Source organism: Pseudopipra pipra, chromosome 1, assembly GCF_036250125.1.
Source record: "Pseudopipra pipra isolate bDixPip1 chromosome 1, bDixPip1.hap1, whole genome shotgun sequence".
NCBI lineage: Eukaryota > Metazoa > Chordata > Aves > Passeriformes > Pipridae > Pseudopipra > Pseudopipra pipra.
Genome location: NC_087549.1, coordinates 132,054,223 through 132,078,053, shown reverse-complemented (window position 1 = coordinate 132,078,053; position 23,831 = coordinate 132,054,223). Strand labels below are relative to the sequence as shown.

The 23,831-nt window shown below is 40.4% G+C and overlaps 2 protein-coding genes across 11 annotated transcripts in view; one reads left to right on the top strand and one right to left on the bottom strand.

Annotated features, from left to right (window-relative positions):
* The window catches only part of AKAP9 (A-kinase anchoring protein 9), a 111,537-nt gene extending 100,797 nt beyond the window's left edge, over positions 1–10,740 (top strand). For 8 of the 10 annotated variants that reach the window (XM_064677610.1, XM_064677668.1, XM_064677649.1 and 5 more), the window contains 10 exons: positions 311–979; positions 2,659–2,858; positions 3,728–3,836; positions 4,705–4,890; positions 5,378–5,578; positions 5,965–6,197; positions 7,173–7,258; positions 7,949–8,069; positions 9,266–9,405; positions 10,105–10,740. In XM_064677610.1, coding sequence (XP_064533680.1) covers positions 311–979; positions 2,659–2,858; positions 3,728–3,836; positions 4,705–4,890; positions 5,378–5,578; positions 5,965–6,197; positions 7,173–7,258; positions 7,949–8,069; positions 9,266–9,405; positions 10,105–10,148 — 1,989 coding nt within the window. In that variant the 3' untranslated portion in view covers positions 10,149–10,740. The remainder of the gene's footprint in view (positions 1–310; positions 980–2,658; positions 2,859–3,727; positions 3,837–4,704; positions 4,891–5,377; positions 5,579–5,964; positions 6,198–7,172; positions 7,259–7,948; positions 8,070–9,265; positions 9,406–10,104) is intronic. The other 2 variants (XM_064677660.1, XM_064677631.1) reach the window with 1 other exon arrangement.
* Positions 10,741–11,139: 399 nt separating this feature from the next.
* On the bottom strand, positions 11,140–21,424 carry LOC135425493 (lanosterol 14-alpha demethylase). Its single transcript, XM_064677833.1, is given in 11 exon segments — positions 11,140–12,230; positions 12,887–13,055; positions 13,937–14,032; positions 14,599–14,794; positions 15,244–15,363; positions 15,536–15,710; positions 16,788–16,914; positions 18,796–18,972; positions 19,907–20,005; positions 20,937–21,182; positions 21,185–21,424. Coding segments are annotated over 11 exon segments (1,722 nt in total). The 5' UTR covers positions 21,323–21,424; the 3' UTR covers positions 11,140–12,051.
* Between the last annotated feature and the right edge of the window lie 2,407 nt (positions 21,425–23,831).

Sequence of the window (23,831 nt, the reverse complement as noted above, 5' to 3'; positions counted from 1 at the left end):
ATTTTCAGAGGTTTGGAAAGTAAAAGCAGCTGGCCAGCTTCAATTTCAGAAGTACAGCTTTTTGTGTCTCATTATAAAATATGTGTTACAACGAGTCTTTTATGAGATGATCTGATTTTAGAACAAAGATACCTGTGATATATTTTAGTATCAGATGTAACTGCAGCATTCAGAGTATTGTTGTATTAATTACGAATAGCAAAACCTGTTAAGAGCAACATGTGTAGAGGTAGCAGATTTCCAATTTGCAGAAGATAATGAAAAGTATACGCAAATGGCTTTAATCGGTTCTTCTGTTTTCTTTTGAAAGGATTTAAAATTTTCTCTTGAAGATCAAAAACAAAAGAACTTGCAGTTAACTAAACTTTTGGAGCAAGAGAAACAGCTGTCAACTGATCTGCAACAGAAAATCGAATCCCAAGAAGCACTCAGTGCTGCCCAGCTGTCACGTGAGCGAGGCCGTAATTCTGAGTTGCAGGTGCTTCTTGAATCAGAGAAGGTTCGAGCTCTCGAAATAAGCAGTGCCCTAGAAAGGGAAAAGGAGCTATGTGCTCAGCTTCAAAGTGCTGAAGATAAGGGGCAAGCTGGAACACCTAATCCATCTGAGGAATTACTTAAAGAGCTACAGAAACAAATGGATGACAAACATGACCGTATAGTGGAGTTAGTAAGTGAGATGGAGAAGTATAAATTGGAATCTGTGCAAGTGAGACAGCAAATGGAGAAAGAAAGGCAGATGCACAGGAAAGCATTACAAGCAGAACAAGATGCTAACTTAATAGCACAGAAGAAACTTCATGAACTGGAGTCCAAAGTAGAAGACCTTCAGTGGCAACTTGGAGAAAAGAAGCAAGAAGTTCATAAATTAGGGAATGAAACAAAGAAGTTGCAGGAAATAATCCAAGATCTACAGAAAAAAGAGCAGGAGAACGAAGGAAGAAAGGAAGCTGAAAGGACACCAAGCCACAATCCAAATGAGGTACGGTAGGACTGAAAGCAATGTGTAATACTGAAATATGCAATTTAGCTTTAGTTCTTTTGCTCAGTTAACACTGTGTGTCTCTGTGCCTTTGCTCAATCTATGAAATAGCCTGAAGATTATAGAACATGGGCACCAGAGAAAGGGAAAGGGAAAGCATTCGAGTTTGCTACCTAAAACTATTTACATGCCTCCTCCTGAGAGTGAAGTTATAGAAGTGTGTAAGGAGGAGCATGAGCAGGAGAAATGCATCTGGATGTATACACACACTTTGTGTCTCAGTATAGGACAAGAACATTCCCTGCAACCAGTTGCAGGAATGAGCTATTCCTACTAAGAAATGCTCCACGTCAGTGCCCTTAATCTTTAGTTCATAAACCACAAAGGGTCTTTGAAACATTTAAAAGTGATCTTCCAACAGCTTCAATAAATAAATGAGTAAGCAATCAAACAAGCATATGCATGAGTACGTGTATGTTAGCTAACAAAATAGAAAAAAGAAATAAAGATAAAAAATCAATTTAAGAATTTATCCTAATTTTTTTATGAATGAAAGTTGGAAACTGTTGCTTTTCTCTCTCATAAAAAGTTTGGGAAGTTTTAAAATTATTTTTAAATTACTTTTAAAACTTTTAGAAACTTCCCTGTACAGGCTAAGTGTTGCTGGGTGAGTGATTTGTGGATAGTCACAGAAGGGGTTGACAGGAGACTTGCCTCTTTGCTGGCCATGTTTTTGCCCATCTTGGCATCATTCCATGCTTTTTGCAAGTTATCTATCTGTGGAGCCAGGAAGGAGATTTTTCTCTCCATCTAATTTGGCTACTGGTTTTAATCTTCTGAAACATTTGAAACTACTTACAGCTAGAGGCAGGATGTCGACCATATTGGTAACTGTGACATCAGCAGCCCTCCTGCCATGCTTAGTTTGTGCACCTTGTTCTTCTGCACAGAGGTAACTGCCAGCAGTGAATAGTCTTCCTGTGGATCAGGTTGACAACAGCTGTTGGGGTTTTTTCCCATCCTCATCAGCAGACAGTATGATCTGCTTTCCAGGATCTGCCTGGAATTTCAAATAATGATTCTCCTGCTGCTTCCTGTGACATTTACAACACACTGCTTTGGTGTCACACTGTAGTCAAACAGCCAGTGGCAGAGCCATGGACTCAGGTTTCCTTGTGAGGGATAGCAGTTTTTCCATGGCAGTGTTCAGAGGTTGTTAGTGATGAACGCACCTTCAGGGCATTGCTTGGCTTGTGGCAGCATTGGTGGTGTGGTTGCCTGTGACTGTGGACTGACCACCTTGACCTTCCAGCCCCTCTTCTTCTGGCACTGAATTGGTCACCAAAACACATAGGCCCAGTTGCCCAAATTCCATGTACCACTGGTAAAGTAGCTGCTGGTGGAAGAAACAGAAAGGCTTGGTGACTTCCTGCTGACTGGATTCACACTGTAGCTCTATGATTGCTAGATCTTAGTCAAGAAAGACATCACACTATACCTTTTACAAATTATAGTTTAGGGGTACACTACAGCAGTGCTGTAGTCACACTAAGGCTCTTTCTGTGTCAGAATTGTTTGTTCTTTAGTTTCTGGTTGTGTTTCAGAATCATATGTTTTCATTATACAGCACTGGATCACATACATTCTGTATATATATAAAACCACATATTTCTTTCCAGACTACTTGGGATACACCCAATGACAGAACAAGAAATTGGGTTCTCCAGCAAAAAATGGAAGGAGCTGAGACAAATGAATTAACCTACCGCACGCTGACAGGAGATTTCTCTGCTGCTACTGAAATTCTGGAAAAAGTCAGACAAACTCTGCAAAGTGCATCTCCAAAGCTGAAGCAGTTGGCTCGGAAAGCTGCTAGCAGGTTTGACCAGTCTTCAGCTGTTTGGTTTTGTTAATAGCAACCAGCAAGCTAATATTTTGGGTTTGAATCATAATCCACAGACTGCAGGATTTAATTGAGTTTGGGTTTATTCTACTTTTATAGTGTATGCTGCTACTTGAGATATACTGATGGAAGACAGGATCACAGAGTATTAAGTGCTGTTTTAAATCTTACATGTTTAACAGGATCCTTTAGAAGTCATAGCAGTATTGTCTTTTTTTCTCTGAAAAGTGATAAGGTTTATCTGGGTATGGTGTAGGTAGATGAATTTAAAACAATTCAGTAATTAAATAATTCATAATGTATAAGGGAATGAATATAGGGATTATTGTTCTGAATCAACCCCAGGAGAAAAAAATATATGGTAAAGTGAAACTGATCTTGATTCTTTTTTTTTTCATTATCTTCATAAGATTAAAAAATAACATAGTACCAGGTCCATGGGAGGTTTGAATCTGTTTTTATTTTGCTGTGATGGTAATTTAATATTAAACATTCATTCATTCATTTGGGCAAAGCAGAATGCAGTATATCTCGAAAATACCCTAAGATTTTGCTCACACAGATTCAATAGATTTGTGGGAAGCAGAACCACTATTTTAAATGTGCTTCATGTAGAACATCCTTGTCTACAAATGAGTGGAAGCTGTTCTATACACATTTTTTATCAAATCGAGACAATTTAGTTTAGAGTCATTGGGCAGTCTTGAAAATGTTGCCATGTCTCCAGTAACTGTGCTGAAGTGACTTGCTAAAGACCCAGTGTGTAGGGATCCATGGAAAGTCCTGTTGGGCTGGCTCATGGTGTCAGACTGCACCTGCTGTTGAAACTGTCCCTTTTGTTTCAGATTACAGTTTGAAACAGCAGATGATCAAGATTTCATTGCAGTACAAAGTGCTATTGAAGAAGTTATTTCTGAACTTAAAATACTGCCTGGATTGTCCTGTCTGGGAGAGGTGAGAGTGCAATGTTGTAACTTTGGTGGGAGAGTTTGGATGATGAGCTGTGAGCAGAAACTAGCAAGGAGTTTGTTAAGCCTATACTTATTTGGGTCTGTGCTTTGTAAAGGAAAACTCCAGTAAGTGTTCTGAGTGGAGCTGGTAAAGTGTAAAAACCCCTTCCCTTTTATTTTTTTTTCAATTTTAAATACTTTAAAGGTGATTTTTAAACTTTCAAATTAAAACTTTTTCAGTTTCATTATAAAATTTTTAACCTCATGGCTTTTTCTTTAAGAAAAGATATTTTCCTTTCAGTGGTATTCCTGTAACTGAGGAAATTTTGCTCAGTACTTCCTGATATTAAAAACAACATTTAATATTTACTGTATTGTGTTGATACAACACATTTGCTTAAACTGCCGTGTATTTACCAACAGGAAGGCCATTTGAAGATTGAGTAGCATGCACTTGGTGTAAAAAATGAAGTGAGGCAATCTGTTACAAAGAATTCAGCAATACCTGATTTTTAAGTGAACTTGGCTTGGTCCTTACCTGTATTTTAAGCAAGTGTTTTCAAAGTGACTTGAAAAAAGCTTTGAGGCACTTCTTTTCCTCAAAGTTAGGTAAACATAAACATAGTAGAAAAGCTTTGCAAATTGTTATAGCTGGTACAATTGAGCTTGTATGAAAACATTCTATTATAACGTGCAGGATAAGTGTAGACAAGGAAGTCACAGTTAATGTATTGTTTACATGTACACTTTATTTAAGTTGCTACAAAGTTATTGTCATTATCTAAAAAAGTTTTTCACTGTAAGCCAGTCATTTTCAAGTTGGCAACTTTAATCTAATACAAGTTGTGTTTGGTTTTCTTTCTTCCTTGTAGCTGAAGCTAGTGCTACCACCTGGGACTCCATCTAGCTCACTGACTGAGAGGCTGCTGAGACAAAATGCTGAGCTGACGGGCTTTGTCAGCAAACTGAGTGAAGAAAAGAATAATTTGAGGAATGCTGTTATGAAATTGGAGGAAGAACTGAGAAGATACCAGCACAGACAGCCTTCTGGAGACTACGTATGTCTTTAGTGGTGCTGATATAATGGGTTATGTATAGAGTCTTGGCTTCCCTCTGCGGAGTAAATGGGTGTGAGTTGTTCTTGTTCGGTGGTCAGTGTATCTCAACTCCTGTGTTTAGTGTAAACTTTGTGATTTTACCCAGCTGCTTTTTGTTAACTTCTCTTTGCTTTTAAATGCACTTTTCAATCTCATCACCATGTTAAGTAGCAAATAGATCCAGATAGCTTCAGGCTCATGAAGCTAGTATGATCCAGCTGAGGGTGTGGGTTTTTTTGGAGAAGCTGTGTTTTTCTGGGACACTGATTGAGCTCCTAAACTCACTGCTTTTCAGGTGTCAGAATGCAAGGATGGCCTCAGATCCAGTCACTGGATAGTTTTTCTCTCATTAATTTGATGAGCTTTTCATAAAAAACCAACTACTAGAATAACACAGCCTAAATTTTTCCAAACTGTGTGGTTCAAATTCAGTTTCTTTTGTCTTCAGTCTTCTAGGCACTCATCGGATGTTGGAGTTAATATTGATACTCTTGTTGCCTCTGAGAAGGAAACTTGGAACAGAGAAAGGCTGTCACTGCAGAAATCTTTGAAACAAGCCGATGCAGAGCTCTCCAAGCTGAGAGCAGAGCTCAGGAGTGAGACTTTCCTCAGAGAACTGGGATCCGATTCTGAAAATGCTGTTTTAAGGGTAGGAAGACTTTTTTGCCCACATAGTAACTGCAGCTACTTTTTTCATTTTTATTTGGGCCTATTTTTCATTGTGTTCACTCTGCTTATTCAAAGTAAACAGGTATTAATTCAGTTTTAAAATGTTCATCCTCAGATACCAGACTGTTAGTTTTTCTCCCCAGGAATGACATGTAAGCACCTACATTGTCCTTTTGTGTATGCTCTGTTTCTTGCTACTTAGGTGATCCTCACATTATGAAGCTGCATTCAACAAGTGTGAGCAGCAGTGCAGTTTTCTCCATGATAGCAAGAAAGGAATAATCACAGAAATGCTGTAGAAGTAACGGTGTCAAAAGACTCGTTCTTGGAGCTCATGGGGCCTTTTGTCTTTTTTAATTGTTGCAGAGAATTTATGGCAAATACCTACGAGCAGAGAGCTTTCGGAAAGCTCTCATATATCAGAAAAAATATTTGCTGCTGTTACTGGGCGGATTCCAGGAGTGTGAAGAAGCCACACTGGCCCTCATAGCACGGATGGGTGGACAGCCCTCCTACACAGACCTCGAAATCATCACCCATCATTCGAAGGGTTTTACACGATTTCGCTCTGCAGTCAGAGTGTCCATCGCAATTTCAAGGTAAACTGGAGGAAGTAATATTTTGAACAGATGTGACTATGCAGTTTAATAAATGCTTTTCTAGCTCTCTAGTGAAATCTAGAACTTGTCATATTCCATCCTGTTTAAATGATGCCTTTTTGGTATTCATGAATATAGGTAGATACTGTGTAGGGTAACAAGTTGAGCAGAGCATGGTAAAATCTGTAATAGGAATAAGCAATCTGATTGTAGTTGAAGAGGGCTCTGTATTTGATAATCACTGATGGAGTGTACTGGATAAAGTCATAATATTAAAAAAAATTATGAGCAATTCCAGGGATTGCATTTACTTGCAAAGGTTTTTTCTGCAATTTCATTTCCTTTAAATTCTTACACATAAGTATAATGCAGATTTAGGAACTAATTTTCTCCATCTAGGCAGTCCTTTGAATTTCACAAGACTAAGGATAAGGAGGAATCAACAAGGAAGAAAAGTAAAGTTTATTACTGCATTGTACTACCATGTTGTAACAAACCTTCACAAAGGTTTGAATCCCCAAGCACTTCTGCTTGGTATTGTTCTGAATTCAAAGAACTATTCATGTACCTATTATAAGTGAGGTTTTTACTCGTAGAACTCTGCAGTTGCAGTTTTGGGGCTGTGACAGGGCAAAAAAGTATAATTAATATCATTTTAAAATGCTGACACGCTGTTGCTTAGGTGCTTGAGCCATTTGCTGTCCACTTCAATCTATGCAGCACCTCTGGAATCACTGGAATTGCAGAGGTGAAGCTGAAAGCAGGCTTGGACAAAAGCTGGTCTTTCTTAGGGATGTGTATAAGGATGTTTTCTATTTGATATTCAGGTTTTAGACACTCATCCATTAATTTTGCTTGCTGTTCAAGAAATTCTTATACCTCCTAGAATACAAGGAGCAGATTATTTTTATCAGACTATTTCATTTATCCTGAAGCTGGGTTTTTTTTGTTTTATTTTTTTAATTTGAAATGCAGAATGAAGTTCCTGGTTCGTCGATGGCACAGAGTTACAGGTTCTGGTATTCTGAGTATCAACAGGGATGTCTTTAGCCAGAACACAGGTAAATCATAGTCCAGTAATGACTGAAGAGATGGTATTTACAAGTCACACCACTGCTTAATTGAAATGGTTTTTAATTTATATTTTTGTCATGCAGAATGAATGGGGGCTGTTCCCCCTTCCTTTTGCTATAATTGTTTGGATTAATCTATTTCTCAGTTTTCTGAGTTTCCATGCTCAGCACAGACACTAACCTATTTGCTTTCTCTTCAGTCTTGTTTTACTCCATTGTGGGTGGGATTTAAAAAAATATGGAAGCTTTCCCTACGGAGTGTGTTCATGAAAGCAATTTTAGCTACATCATTGGAGTTTTTCTAGGAGATCTGCACCTTGGCCATTTCTTCAGAACAAAAGCTTATCATTTTTTTGTTATAGCTTAAAGTCTGGGAAATAATGGTTTTCTGATGGCTTTTTTGTAGGACTCTAAGGAGAATCAGAAGCTTCTTTATTATTTACTGACTCTCTAGGGCTGCACTAAAATCCTTGCTCAGTCTGTCAGTTTTCTCATTGACTTCAGTGAGGCCAGAATTTCACCTCTGCTTCTCCCTGAGGGAGCCTGAAAGTGGTCTACATTTGTTAAATACCATTTTTGTGATATGCAAACAGAAAACTCACATTTGAGATTCCCAGTAAAGTGCAAAAGATGTTAATTTCTTTTTAGTTTTCAAGACATTGCTTTTTGTTTTTCTAGGTAATGAATTACGGCCTGATTCATTCTCTGGTGGCATGGATCTTTATGGAGAACAAAGACATTCCTATAGATCCAGGTCAGGCATGGAGTCTCCTAGATCTCCTGTAAACTTTCAACATACGTACGTTTTATTTGAGATTATTATTCTCTGTCAGACACTGTTTAACTAAATGAAAGCATCAGTGTTTACTGCTAAGGTTTGTAATCTTTGATGCCGTAAGATTTAACTTTTTTTGTAAGGATATATAAAAAATTATGTCTCAGGCATTCAATGTGCGATTACTCATCACCTGATCAAGGCCAAAGCTCGCACACTTCTAAAGACTGGTTTGCGTCATGTTCTCGGAACTGGCAGAGATCCTGGATGGAGCTGTGGTTACCTACACCTGTAGGGTCTGGGCTTTGCAACCAAGCAGTCCTGCCCAACCTTCTGGTTGGCAGCAGTGTGGTGTGGAGAGGGGCTGCTTCAGGTGCCCTCAGCCAAAGGAGGGGAAAAGCAGGGCCGCCCACAGTGGCTGAGATCACCTGCTTACTGTGGGCAGGGAGGAATTGCTGCAGCCTCAGGACCAGAGCGTGGGTGGAAGCTGCTTGGCAGCTCCACTGCTTGTTCTTGTTCAAATACCTTTGGTTGGCTGCCCTATGCTGTGATACCAGAGGCATCAGTGAGTCAGATGCCTGTGAAACCGGATATTTTTCCTCCAGGGCAATGTTTTATGAGTGCCGTCAGTCTTTGATGAGATTATATGAAGTTGTGAGCTCAGATCTTCACTGAGTATCAGATTCGAGCCATTTTGGTTTTTCATTTTCATGTATATGTATTCATTTTCATTCATCTGTATAATCTTAGTTTGTGATGACTGTAACAGTTTACATGGAAAAAACACTCTAATCTGTTATAGCCACTGTTGACTTTTACTTATAGAGAATAATGACAAGAGGTAGAATCCTGTAAAGGTGGTGGTGTCCTTGTTCACACAAGCTTCTTAATAGAAAGCAAACTTTCACCTACCATGGCTTCCACTGCAGTCTCAGTAGAAATTTGCTGGTCAGTCCTTGTCCCAAAGAAATGCAGCAACAAATCAGGTGTAGTGAAGACGAGTGGGCAGAATGGTTTCTCTGGGGGAGGCAGTATGATGGCTTGGGCAATAAATGGCAGGAAGATTACATGGGTATGATGTGCTGGCTACCACATGGGTAAGCTAGGGGACGTGCAGGCCAGACCATAAAGTATCCCTACCTACAGTAATTTGCTGTGTCTGCTGAAATTTTTACTTGAAAGTTCACTTTTTGACAACGTGTGTGTTGTTCTGCCCCTAGGTTCCATGGGATGCACGCTGATTTAAACCCAGTCTCTTTCACCTGTTCTCAACTGCAGAACTACGATCCCGAAAGAGCTCTGACAGATTACATCCATCGGCTGGAGGCACTACAGAAGCGACTTGGCAGCGTGCAGTCAGGTAAGGGCACAGGTAGCCCTCCCTGTGGCTCCTGGGAGCACAAGGCACACTTCCAAGTGTGTGCTGGTTCTCTCAAAATAACATGCAAACAACAAACAACTTTGATTTTAGGCATTTTCAGCCTTAAGAGGCATTTTTCTGAGCTGTAGCAAAAAGCTCAAGAAGATTATAAGTCTTTGAAGAGACATACAAGTGTGCTGTAATTATAGATTTTGAGTTTATTGATAACACTTTAACTTCCCTGATTTCTAATAAATGTGCAAGGATTCAGCTTGCATCTTACTTAGATTGTAAGCTATATGAAGAAAAATGTACCCAAAGACAGGGATGTGGAAGTACAAGGGGAATTTCTTCTCCTACCACTCTGAACTACAGGAGTTACAGCTGTTTTGTCCCATAGATTATGGCCAATTTTGTGCTGCAAAAGGAATACATAAAATAAATTGTTAGAACTATAGGATGAAATTTATCAACCTTGATTTTTGAAGTTCCTGTGTTGAAGTCTTACTTCAGCATAAAATCCATCATTTGGAGAAGCTTTGTTCCTAAAAGATTTGACCTTTAAATGCCCCTTCCAACCCAAACTATTTTATAGTTTTCCATGTAAAATCTTTCAAGCTTATTCAGCTGAATGTCACTGATGCATCTCGGTATACTTGTTCCAAGTAATCTTAATGGAAATTTTTCTCCATCTTACAGGTTCGACATCATACACTCAGTTGCACATGGGTATGAGAAGATAATAATACCCTTCAACATCTCCATCACTGGCAGTGATGCTAACAGATTGCCTTCTGTAAATCTGTGCTCTTTCTGTGCTTTTGTACAACGTGTATATTGTGGGACCAATATGAACACAGCTATACGATTGTATACAGTTCCATCCTGGCACACCCACATAGACTGGGATTTATGTATGTAGGCACTTTGTGTTCATGGAAAAAAAAAAAACAACAACCAAACAAAAAAAACCCCTCCAAACAAACAAAAAACCCAAAAAAATCCCCTCAAACCCAAAACAAAAAAAACCCCTACCATTAAATTACATGTATATTTGTGGAATGCTAATTTAAATGATTAACTTATGAAGTGTGTATTTATGAAAAGGGTGCGAAGATGAAACTTGTGTATTAATTAAATTGAGCTACATTCAGCAAAGTTTACTTGCACTTTTTCTGGCAAGGCTACTGAAATTACATTGACTCTCATAATATTTGCTACTGGCAGTGCAGACAGAATATCACTTGTAGAGACCTATTTTTGTAATGGTAGAAGTTTTGAATTTTATGGGTATTTTGTCAAAGTACTGAAATAAAGATGACTTCATGCTTCTAACTGTGTTCAAGGACTGCTCTCTTATTTACATGGAACAAGTTGCTCCTACCTGTGGTCCTGCTTGTAGTGGCTGCAGCTTTACTTTTTACAGATTCCAAAGCACTGCTACTAAAGAGAAGGACAGGTACAAATCTGGCTTCTGCAGTTCCTGGTCATATCTGATAGGGCTGGAAGAGAACATCCTGCACTCCCTCAGCTGCCATGACTGATACAAATACAAGGTTTTGTAACTGAGTTCAGACAGGAAAAACAGGACAAAACCCTTGCTACACTGTGCACTGATAAAGGGGGGAGGGAGCTCTTAGCATGACTAATTGAAGTTGCTTTATTACAAAATTACTTACAAAAGCTTTTCAAAAAGAACTGACAGAGTTGGGCACAGAAAACATCCCCAAGAGGTTTGTTTATAAATTTAATTCAAAAGTCACGTGAGCCAGAGCTCATTACCATTTATCATCACCACTTTTGAACCATAAACCATTTAACAATCCTGCATGATTGGTCCATCAGTACCAAACTGGACAACATTCAGCTATTTCACTTAATATGTGACCCTTTTATACACAAACATCTTTTTTACAAAATTCATGGGTTTAGATCATCATATTGTTAGTTTCACACTGTACATCAAGCTTCCAGAGATCACTATTTTCAGAACTTTTTGTAGAGAATTATTTGGTGCTTTCTGAACCTAAGCATTTTACCACTACTTCAAGTTAGACAGTTAAATGACCTAAGTCTTTTTAAGAATAACTGTCAACATTTTGTACTCTGCCTACTACTGAGCTGTACAGTAACATTTTGTTAAATCAGCCAAGACCATCCCTCACTTGCATGGAACAGAATCATAAATGCCAAAGGAAGGGCACCACCAAGTACATTCCCCTGTGGTGCCTGTTCCCTGATGGACTTACTGAGATTGAGTGCAGAGGTAAGGTATTCAGCCTTGCCCCTTAGTTATCTGGGGTAAGTAATCTTCAATTATTTTTCAAAAGTAAAAGGTTCCAGTTGTAGAAATCACTTATTTCTTCATTAAAGAGTTGGCATGCATCTTAAAAGTGTTACGACAATAGAAAAGACACTTTTGCTTTAAAAATACAATGAGAAAGTTGTAGAACAAGCAATTATACACAGCAGCAGTAAATGGTGGGGGCAAACAAAACAGATGCAAAAACTTTGCATTTGGTAGATGACTTTTGCTTTCCTAACAGTAGATGCAACAGCTTCCATTTGCCACTCATTCTGTCACAATTTTATTCAAAAGTCTGTTAGTTCACACAATTTAAATAAGTAAGGCTTTAGGACCAGAATTTACAGTGACCTCCTCTTATATCTGATAACGGGGTTATTAGGTGTGTGTATCATTGTTGTGTAATTTATAGTCGGAAAATAGTCATTGATGAGATCAAATTCATACAAACGAAGCAAAGTAGACCAAATAGTCTTAATTTGAACATAAGCAAAGTTTTCTCCAATGCAGCGATGACGGCCTAGAGGGAAAGCCATAAAATGCAGTTAGAATTTTTTGTTATTAAATCCCCTTTGACAACCAGTTAACTTTTAAAAGTTTTATGCAGACAGTAGTTGCCCCTTTCTAAACAATCCGAGGCTCTGATGTTGGACATACCCCATTCCATAACTTCACTTAAGTCTTATTTTTCTAAGCTGTTACTACGTTAAACAGATGCGTTAAGTGGAACGAAATTGTGTTGTTCTGTCCCCACTAGCAAGCATTAATTTATGTACTAGCAAAGAAGTGTTTGCAACACTGAGAAATGAGATCAACTCTAACCGCACTGTGGCAATAATTTCAAGGTGACTCTGCAGATTTTTACTCTGCCTAAAACTGACCTTGTAATACCGGGTTTTACCTTGACTTGAAAAGATTTGAGTCAAACATCACACATGCTAACCTAAAGATGTGTTTTGATTACTGCTCTGAGTGATATATACAGCTACGACTAATGCATAACTATTAACTTAATTGTTTTAACAGCACTTCCACAGAAAGAAAACTTTCAGGCAGAAACAGAAAGAAAAAAATCTCTTCTCCGATGCTACAGTGTGGAGAGGTGCTGTTCGAGATGACTGGTATGAGCCACCTCAGCACACCTCAGCCAGGAAGGTGCTGCATTCTCTTACTCACCAGCGCCAAATGGAATGTACGCAAATTTCTCTCCAGCTGCTGGGTTATCTTGGAGGTATCGGTCAGGCTTGAAGTCTAGAGCATCATTCCAGGAGTCTCTGAGTCTGTGGTTAACAGTAGGAGATACACAGACCTGATGGCCAGGGGGAATACTGTATCCAGCAACGGTCTACAAGAGAAGAGACAAGACCCGACACGTCACAAAATGGCTCCATTGTTCTTTTAAAAGTGCTGCCTGAAGAGTTGCATCATGAGGCTTAAATTTCAAAAGAGATTTTGGCTAAGTGCATTTAAAATTAATGCAGCCTAACGCTCACTCTCTTACTTGTACAGGTCACAATGTTCAAGTAGTTGCAGGAACCTTTCAGCTGCTTTAATAAGACTGGCAATTCTACAGGAGGTCTTAAAAAAAATTAATAAACTTAAAATTTATTGAAAGCCTTTGTCATTGGAGGGGCATAATTTAAAAAAATTACTTATCTGACTTGGTATCTTATTTGTACAAGCACCAAGTTTTCTTTCAGATTTCCTAGCTTGTATTAAGTGCATGCCAAATTTTTCCATGATAGCTATTAAAAATACTTGGCAAACAAGAAATAGCTTTAAATTGTGGCACCAGACTAAACTCAAGTAAGACTGATAGCTACAAGAAAGAGTCAGTTTTGCTGCATGTGGCTGTTCCTAGATCCCCTCAGAGCCTGCCCTTCTCCAGACCAAAAAAAACCCTGTTCCCTCAGCCTTTCACCACAACCCCCTACCATCTTTGTGGCCATCTGCTTGCTTCACTCCACCAACATCTTGCCTTCTGGGGGCTGGAGTGGTCTGAAACTGGCCACAATTCCAGATGAAGGTAACAAATGCCAAGTTCAAGGTACTAATTCCTTTCATCAATCAACTCTGGCTACCCTACCACTGCCAGAACCACAGGTGACCATCGGCTTTCCTCCCTGCCAGCAAACACTGCTCACTTTTGTTTCCTTCTGCCAACTGAGATACCTCTGATCTGGCCTGTGCTGCTGCAGTAAAGTGAGCTCCAAAAAGTGTCCTCACCTGGGGAGTTCTGGCCATTCTCATCATGGTCATTATAGGAGGTCTGAGCCTTAAAGTTTCTTTTAGACAGCAATCCAGCAAACTGAGATCCTTGAGCTGAAAATATAGAGAAAATTATATATCACAATATAGCCAAGTTTATTCAACACTAAATGCTATTTTATGCCATTTAAAAACAAATATTTAAAAACATTTAAAAAATACTAAGCAGCTTGTATTTACATGTGCTTTATGAGCTACATTTCTTTTTTTCTATTTGATTCAATTAAGAAGGAAAAAAAATCTCTGACCAGTGGAATCAAATACAACTAGTTTCTTACTAATCTGTCTCCTGAGTGTTTTCTGTTGCCTAATTAAAGAACAAGGTCACGTAGCATCACTTTCCTTAGTGGGAATATGAGGATCTTCCTCCTCTACAGAACTATCATTTCTTAAATAGACATAGAAACTGTAATTTCCTTAATGAACACTGATGAAAAACACAGTATCAAGCTGAAAATTTACTTGGACAGGAAGAAAGGAGGAGATGTACTGGCAAACAATATCGCAGAATGACTGTGCCAGTTATTATTCTATCACAAAGCATGTGGCTCTATTTCATGTTTGTTGATTTTTTAACTTTTTTGTTTAAATACCCAGCAGAAATAATGTAACATACAAACCTGGTCGTAACTTAAGGGTGGCAAGTCATCCCCACAAACTGCTTTCTGTTCTGCATAGCACCGTTCCTGTATGGATTTGTCTCTGGCGAGGAAGAAGCCAAGCCAGGCACTGGTGGTGGAGGATGTGTGCTGCCCTGCCAGCAGCAGCCCAATCAGCATTCCAGCAATCTCATCATCGGTCAGCGGGCGGCCGTCCCTACATCAGAGGGAGTTATGTTAGAGCTTCACTTGGTCACACTTCCAGTTACAATAGCTTTTACAATTGCTTCTAACGTACTTCTGTCTCCTGCTACTCTTTTGTTGCCTACCCTAAATGGAGTGCCAAAAGATCCAGGGGTAGGGAGAAGGGAGAAAAGAGGGAGACTTTTAGGAGCTTTAAAGAAAATCATTCCCCAACAGCCAGCAAAGAGAAAGGAAGTAAACTCAGCAACCTCATAACCCCTGATGAAAATCTCAGAAATCTGAATAATGACTGACAAGTTTTAAAGCTGTTTTTAAGAACACAGCTAGGACCAATTGCTGGTAACAAAACCAATTCAGAACATGAGGGAGTATTTCTTGGGTTTTGGTAGATAGTTTTAACTGAAGAGCTCAAAGCTAAAGTAAAATACCTATAAATGACAAGTCTCCAAACCCTTGGCTTACTTGTATGAAGCATCAAGTAGAGTTTGGAGCATGTCATCCTCCTTTTCCTCAGACTTCCGACGTTTCTGGATAACCTTGTAGAAAATATTCTTTATTTCTCTGTGTGCTCGATCTCGACGTCTGTGATTCAAAACACTTCTGTTAGCAACTTAATACATAAAATGCATATGAGGATTTATTGGGATGTCTAGAATAGCTTACAAACAAGAAATGGTGGGGGTGGGGGACAATCCAAACAACAAATGATGCTTAGACAAAATGCTTAAGTTGCTTTATCTGTTATTCCTGGTACCTGAAGCTTGGCAGAGGTAGCCAACCTGGCAGAAGCCAGGCAGCATGAGTAAAACCCCCATCCAGGTCGGCATACAGCTGAGCCACCTTCTCATTCAGCAAGCTTCTGATTTCTTTCCCATGTAAGCAATGACTTGCTGTCAAAATGATAAGTTCTGAAAGGGCTTCAAACAGGTCTGAGGAGAGATTTGAAAAACATTACTGAAGATGCATCTCAGTTGAGATGTTATGTTTTACAGGTCATTCTTCATTTTTATTTTGTAGAATTAAAAAATAAGTAACTGTACACAGATTAATAATTTAAAATAGAGTTTTAGACTGTTTGACTAGGAGAATGAAGAATCCAATTTAAAATTTCTATGTGTCTATGAAGTGTCTCTTCAAAAAACTTTTTAATTAGATCACTGATTTCAACACCTTTTTTCTAAGGTATGTCTTTCTAGAAATTTTTCTAGCAGAGGTAGTAATCCTTCCAAAGCAAGCAGTGCATCACAAGCACAATCCTTTATAAATATAAGTGAAATCATACAAAAATTTAAACCTGAAATCCAAATCCATGGGAAAGCAGTTAGTCTGGCTGCTCATTGAATTATTTTTATATACTAGTACTTAGATATTGAAATATCAAATTATATATTACCATGTTATTAACTATATGACATATAAATTATATCCTTTCAAAATATTTCAATATATTAATATATAATGTATTTAAATATAAATACATAGGCTTAAATAAATATTTCTGACACTGTTATGCAGCTGGGGGCTTGCGACAATGGTGATGGTGTATGTCTAGGAAGCTAGTTGGGAATGGGGGGAAATAAAAAAAGAATTTCACTTAGACCACTAACCTAACCATATCAGCTTCAGGAATGCAGTTTTTTAGTGTAGAAGGTCTCTGAGCTTAAGATCTCCAGCACTGGCTCTGGGGAGTCAGAGCAGCACCTTTTCCTAAGGACTAGGAAGTGATATCATGCAAAACAAGCACAACAGGTGAGCTGACTAAGAAAGCAAAACTGAAACAGTTCTTCATTCCTTTCAGTAATTTTCTGAGCAGCTTTGTTCTCCAATAGCCTTATATTTGATTTTAAAAAAACCTGTATTTTGTTTCTTCTGATGTTCAGTACAATTTTACCTATGTAATTTTTAATTTCTTTAATATTGCAGTGCATAATTTACAAAAAACATACTGCATTGACCTTAATTCCTTCCCAGAAAATAGGAGGAAAAATGCATCTGATATTGCTTACTTTTCTCTCCACTCTCTCCCCATGCTTTGAAATACTCCTTCGTTTCTTTTTCAATCACAGATACATGCTGTTTAAACTGGGCAATGTTTAGCCCAGTTTTGAGCATCTTCTTCTGTTCCAAAAATATCTAAAGGAACAAAGACAGAAAAGCAATCAGTACAAGGATCATCATATTAATGTAATTAAAATTTATTAGCATTTGTACTACAAGAACATTCAGAAATAATTAGGGATAAAAGACCTCATTTCAGAAAAAGAAAAAAAAAAAAAAAGCTGTCTATGGTGGACTTCTGAGGTAGAAGGCTTTAATCATCCCTATATGCCTGAGGTACACAGTTGTAAAAATTGTCCATTTCCAAGGAGCTTACTGAAAGTTCTATAAAACTCCTGACAGATGAGATTAGATCCCATCAAAGAACTAGCCCTTGAATGAAGACATTCAAATCTATCCACAAACTGCAGAGTGTGAAAGCAGAAGTCAAAACAGCTGTAACAAGTGGGCAAACTTTCACAGAATTAAGGACAAACCATCACCTTTCAGTTTCAAGCAGACATCCTGTGACAGTCAGAATCCAAAGAAGCACAACACAGTGAAAATCTGGCCAACTTAGCAGTCTGTATCTGATTCACAGACACTTTTTCTGGAACTATTATGAACCAGAGAAGAACATGAAAGATGTATTGCAGAGAATCATGCACCCTCTACACTCCAGCAGCTGCAAAAGGGATTCAAAACTCCATCCCTGACTTCTCGAGAAAGACCTCCTACTATTGGAACTGGTAGAAACAAGCCTGTTAGAATGGCCCCATTTGTGGAAGAGCTCTCGTAGGACACAAGAAACGATCTCCTACTTGCTGTCCAGGCTGCAGTCCTGCTAGTTTCATTCTCAAAGGGAGGAGCTATGCAAATCTGTGAAGGGCAAAAGAACCCACCACCCAAACAACCAATCCTTACCCCAAACTTTTTAACACTGCTTATCCACAATTTAATACATCCTTACAAAGCAAGAGACAACCAAGTTCTCCCTTACTTATTTACAAAGTAGCAAGATGTATATGAGATTCCCAAAAGAATGGGATAAGAACAACATACATACTTTGTGGATCATGGCAAAATGCAGGTGTGGAGGCAAAGTGAGTAATGATTACTGCTCCTAAGCTACATAATTAATTGGGTAACAATCACCCAAGTAGGTAAGGAAAAATGAAGAGGCATGCTAAGGAGGAAAAGAATTGATGGTCACAGAAACTATTACCAGTCAAATAACTGGCATTTATATACACAAAATCAGGCCAAAACTAAAAATCAAAAAATATCACAGTGGTGTTTCTGGCACCAAACTACTCTGCTGTACAATAGGCTGCTGATGTCAACATGCACTGAACAGAGTCCCAGTGGAGCAAGTCTCTCCACAGTCCCTTCTGCAGCTGGGAGTCTGACATAACAGCTCACACTCACAAACAAGAAAGCCGCCAACGCCTAGCTCAGACACAATGGTACATGACACAGCTTCTGTGCTTCCCATGCAGACTGTATTCTGCAAACACATACAGAATGATTTTTGCCTGAGCAAGACAAATGTTGTGGTACAAACTATTAAATTATTACTTCTGCGTCTAGATTTGTCATGGCATTGAATGAAAAGTTATCACTCTTAAAAGCTGTCTCAGAAAAAAACCCTAAAGTTGCCTGGAAAGGAAAAGTCATCTGCAGTCAGTGGTGGCTGCAAGGGAAGGAAAAAGTGACTCACTTACTAGTTTTTCCTCTATGATTAGATGATTTCAAGAACAAAATATAACACCCAGACAGAACAGTGGCCAGGTGGTAAAGAAAGCAACCTGACCATGCTCAGTCTTGATTATCCAAATGAGACTATTTACCTACTGCAATATGCCAGAATTGCATATGAACACACAACCCCATCATACAGATCCAAGAGCTCAGGGCTGCCTACTCAGAAGTCAAATTATACTATGTTTCCATTCACCTTATCTTTAAAATACATACCGCATTAGGCACATCATAAGCAACTCCTTTTCCAAAAACTGGTGTAGTTAACCGAGAGTATACATCCTCTGCATTCAAATCTTCATTTTTACTGTTGAACAGTAGAGCAGCAGCATCACTACCCAGTAAGTATGTGAACGTCTTGCCAACCATAGTGAAACTGAATACAGGTCCATACTTAAGAGAGAAAAATTAAAAAAAAAAAATTATTTTAAATAAGAAGAACACAAATCATTAAATCCCTATCTCTATGTACAGTCTTCCATAATAAATTACTTTCTCTCCTAAGAAGTGGATCCACAGATCCACAGATTTAATAAAGATATAAATATTTTAAACCACATTTAAATTCTGGGCTCAATATACTTACTAGTGATATCTAATGTTATAATGAACATATGTGATCTTGCACATTTTGAAACCATTTAAAAAATATAAATAAAAGATCAGCGACACTACAAAAACTAGCAGGGAGATGACAGCATATACTGCCTCCGGTAATCTACAAACACTGTCTCAAAAAAATCTGGATTTGGAGTTATGCATAGGTAATTAAGAGCAAATAAGGTTTTAAAATTTAAAAGTCATCTCCAGCAAACCTTCATGCAGAATCTAATTAAATTGGAATTAAGGCTCTACTCAGTTAATTTCTTTTGGGCTGTTACAGTATGAAAACTACTAAGGTTTACCAGCCCTTTTAACATTGGCAAGGCCTTAAAATTCATCAAGTTGCCTCAGAGGTGGTCAGCTACATTCCAGTCTGGTCACAGATTAGTAAAGAATGTGATTAAAAGATATGAATTAAGGCAGAAAATAATGTCATTAAAAATGGCTTTTTAATTAACTTGTGATCCAGCTATGAGTATTACCTAAATATACAAACATATTTTTCACATGTGAATCACAAGAGAGAGCTCAGAAAACACTACTTCTCTAACAACAATGTACATAAAGAGATCTGAAGATACCAGAGCCTACTGTGCACACTCTGTTCTATATTCAAGGTGGTAAGTGAGAATGAACTGATTTTAAACAGGCTCCAGAGAGAGAACTTGATAGATACACAAAAATATTTTAGCATATGCTCAGCCAGTCATGGGGGAAAACGTACTTTGTCATAAGCATTTTCCAAAAATTCAATGGGACTTTTTCCAAATGCGATTGCATGTCCAAGGAAAGGGATGCCTGATGAAATAAAAGGTGGGTATTTCTGAGGAAGAAAGAGAAAAATAATTATTGAATTTTCTTCAGAGAGTAATGCAGAATCATGGAATAATAGAATATTCTGAGTTGGAAGGGACCCACAAGGATCGAAGTCCAGCTCCTGGCCCTACACAGAACAGCCCCAAGAGTCACACCATGTGCCTGAGAGCATTGTCCAAACGCTTCTGGAACTGTGGCAGGCTTGGTGCTCTGACCACTTCCCTGGCATGTCCCAGTGCCCAGAAGTAACAAAATAATGTCTATTTATATAAAAACTAACTGCCGAGGACGTTTTATACATGTTTGTTTAAACTCTTTTGTGAAAAGGTCAACATAGGACAACTGATTATTTTTTCAAATTGAGCCGCATTTGAAAGCAGCAAGAATTAAAGTGAATACGATTAAGATTCTTGTATGCTGCCTCTGAAAGATACTGCAATTGAAAAGAAGGCACTCACAAAACAGTGCTGACAACTGGTTAAACAGCGTCCCAAAAGCACAGAGCTTCAGGTTAGGAATGGGTTTCGCAGATAAATGGGTGCCTTCTTTTAAGCTCCATCGATAAAACAGCATCGGGAACGGCCTTTGCCTCTCCAAGGTCTGAGCGCCTCCGCCTCCCGCGGTACCAACCAGCGGGGCCGAGGGTGAAGCCACAGTCACTCCTGCCAGAAACCGCCCTGGGGCTGCTGCTGGAAACGCTCCTCGCCTTCCTGAGCCGGTTCCCACACACTTGGATTCCAAGACCCCTTCCCCTGCGCTCCCAAGAAGGGCAGTCCCGAGGTGAGCGCCTCTCTCCTCCCCCGCCCGCACCCTAAAGGGACAGCGCCCGGCTCCCCGGCCCCGCTCCGCGGCGCTGCCCCGCAGGGACCACCCTTCGTGGGAGAGCGGCGGAGCCCGCCGGGTCCCCTGCCCGGCCCATCGCCTCTCCCAGCCCTTACCTTCTGGTCGGCTCCAAGGTGGCGCCGGTACCCCAGCTGGAACAGGTACCCGAGGCTGAGCGCGAAGGCGGAGGCTGCCAGCACCAGGGAAAGGAGATTGCCGACGGCCACCCGCTCCAGCAGGGACCCGCCGACCTCCATCAGGCTCAGCATCTCCTCGGCCACCCGCGCCATCCGCCGGGGCTCCGCTCCGCTCGGCTCGGCGCCGCGGGGCAGGACAGGGCGGAGCGGAGTGGCCCCGCCCCGGCGCTGGGCTGATCCGAGCCCGGGTGACGATTCCCGGCGCTGGGCTGATCTCTGCCCATGTGACGATTCCCGGCGCCGGAGCCAACCCGCGGCCGCGCCGCGCGGGGTGACGGCATCGCCCGGGCTGCGCCGGGCGCCATTGGGCGGGGGGCGGGCGGGGGCCGGGCCGCGGGAATGGGGGTGGCCCCCGCGCCCAGCGGCGCCACAGCGGGTGTGCCGAGGCGATGCGTGACCTCGGACACCGAGGGGGCACGGTCCTACGGCGGTGTGCCGGCGCTCCAGGCGAGCGTCACCGCCGGCGTCCCCCCTGACAGCCCAGTGCGCTGGTTCGTGAGGCAGCACAGCACGCGGAGGAGGAGGACAGGTCGTTTGTGTTTAATTGTAGATGCCCCAAATCTTTAATGTCAGAAAATCCGAGTACTGCTTCTGAAATAAGAGTTGCCACTAAGATCTAAGAGTTTAAGATCAAATAGTGCACACAGTGCATTTGGAAACTGAGAGAGCTCGTCGCTGCCGAGGTCAGGTCTGGTTGTCCGTATACAATTTTCTTCATTCAAAAGGAATGTATCTTAATACATTTCCAGAAAAATCTGTTATAGAGAGGTGTTTTAAAGGCAGAGTTTGTTCATCCAGTGAGTCCAGTCAGTTTCTACTTAAAAAAAACTCCTTTACATTTGTAAATCTGGGAATATTGGCAGGAAGCTGGGTTCATTATAATGTACGAGACATTTCAACAGGCTATAGTTGCGAAGTTTACTTGTAATGCTTTTAAATATTTTTTTTTGCAAAGTTCAGAAACCTAAATTTTAGTTTTGTCAACTGGAAAAGGTGCACAGGCAAAAACATAAAACGTATTGTTACTGACTGAACACTCTTTAATTTCTTAAAGTGTGTAATCTCCTTTGGTAAACCCTGAATCAAGGTCTCACGTGTGCTGAGTTTTACTAGCTGTGGGAGGTAGCAGAGAATGCTTGCGAATGCTGAGATGGGTGTGGAATCAGTTAAGTACCTTCAAACTCTTCATATCAGCCACGGGATCTAGTACAGTTTTCAATTGTTGCTTGCAAGATCTGAAGTTTCAACACTTTCTGATGCAAACAGAAATTCATCAGTGCTGTAGTTGTGAAAGAGTTACTTAATATTTACAATTCCTTCAGGAGACATGACAGATGTCACTGGTTGTCACGGACATTCTGTACTGCTGGTTTATGAAGTAAGGATGTTTCTCGTGGCAACAGTGTCAGTCTACTCTTCCAAGGAACAGAATCTCCAGATTAATTACCTGTATTTGAATGCAATGGTTTTATTTCATTATTGTGTAATTGTTCCACCTGCGACTCCTAGAACGCTTCCATCAACGCTGCCTCTGAACAATCCTAAACATCCACTGGTCAGATTATGTGACCAATACATCCGTTCTAGAACAAGCAGCAGTCACAAGTACTGAGGCCATGTTGCTGAGAACACAGCTGTGCTGGGCAGGGCACGTCTCCAGGATGAAGGACCACCGCCTCCCTAAGATCTTGCTTTATGGTGAACTTGCCACCGGCTGCCGCATGAGAGGAGCCCCAAAGAGAAGATACAAGGACTCCCTGAAACAACATCTCAGCCTTGGCCATATTGATCAACATAACTGGTCTACTCTGGCCTCCAGTCGGGAGGTCTGGAGACACACCATCTATAACGCTGCTGATGCCTTTGAGAATGCACGCAGGATCACCCTTGAGGAGAAAAGACAACGCAGAAAGAATCATGTCTTGCAGAATTTACCACCTAAGGAGTCTTTCTGCTGTGCCTTTTGCAACCGGACATGCCTGTCTCGTATTGGCCTTTTTTGCCACCAGTGTGCTTGTAACGAATGTGGGTAGAGCCCTTCCCAAATCTTCGTTTGCGAAGCCCAGCCATGGTGATGTGTAATTGTTATATTAATTATATTTCAACTTATTATATCTTTACCCCACATTAATAATGATTCTTTAAGGTAAAGGAGAACTTTTGCAAACCACACATGTTGTTTCTGTTGAGCCTGTATCTTTTTCAGTTACAGCCCATTTTTGAAGTGTATCCAGCTGTAAGCTAACAAACCTCTCCCTCCCTGGAGTAACTGTTCCCTGTCACCAAGCAGCAGCTGCACAACACTGAGGCAGCCTGAAGGGTTCCCCTCCGGACCAAGGCCTCCCTCTCGCACAAGCTGCTCGCTGGGGTCAGGCGCTCGGTTATTCCACTTGGTAAAACTGTGCCTGCTTCCCACAGTTTTAAGTTTTCAGTTACTCTTCTGCCTTACACGGCCTGGCTGGGGCGTTCAACTCTCAAATCTTTGCTTTTGGCAGCTGCACAGTTACTTGCTTTTTAAAAAAGCACTTGTTAGATGGACTGTAAGTGGTGAGCTGGGCATCTCATGCTTACAAAGGCACAATTATCAGATTTGCCCATCTTGCAGCTTGTTTTCATTGGGTTTTTGTTTGGTAGAGATACCAGGGTTGTTACCAATGGTGTGTCTGTGTGGTGTTGGATTTCCCTCTGTTCCAAGTTTTCATTTCCCCACTTCCAGATGAAAGGATTATACAAGCCAGCCAGCAGGAGCTCGAAGTACCCGGGTGCCTGCTGGGACTGCTGAGTTGGGCTCTCAACGGCTCCACTGATGTGCAT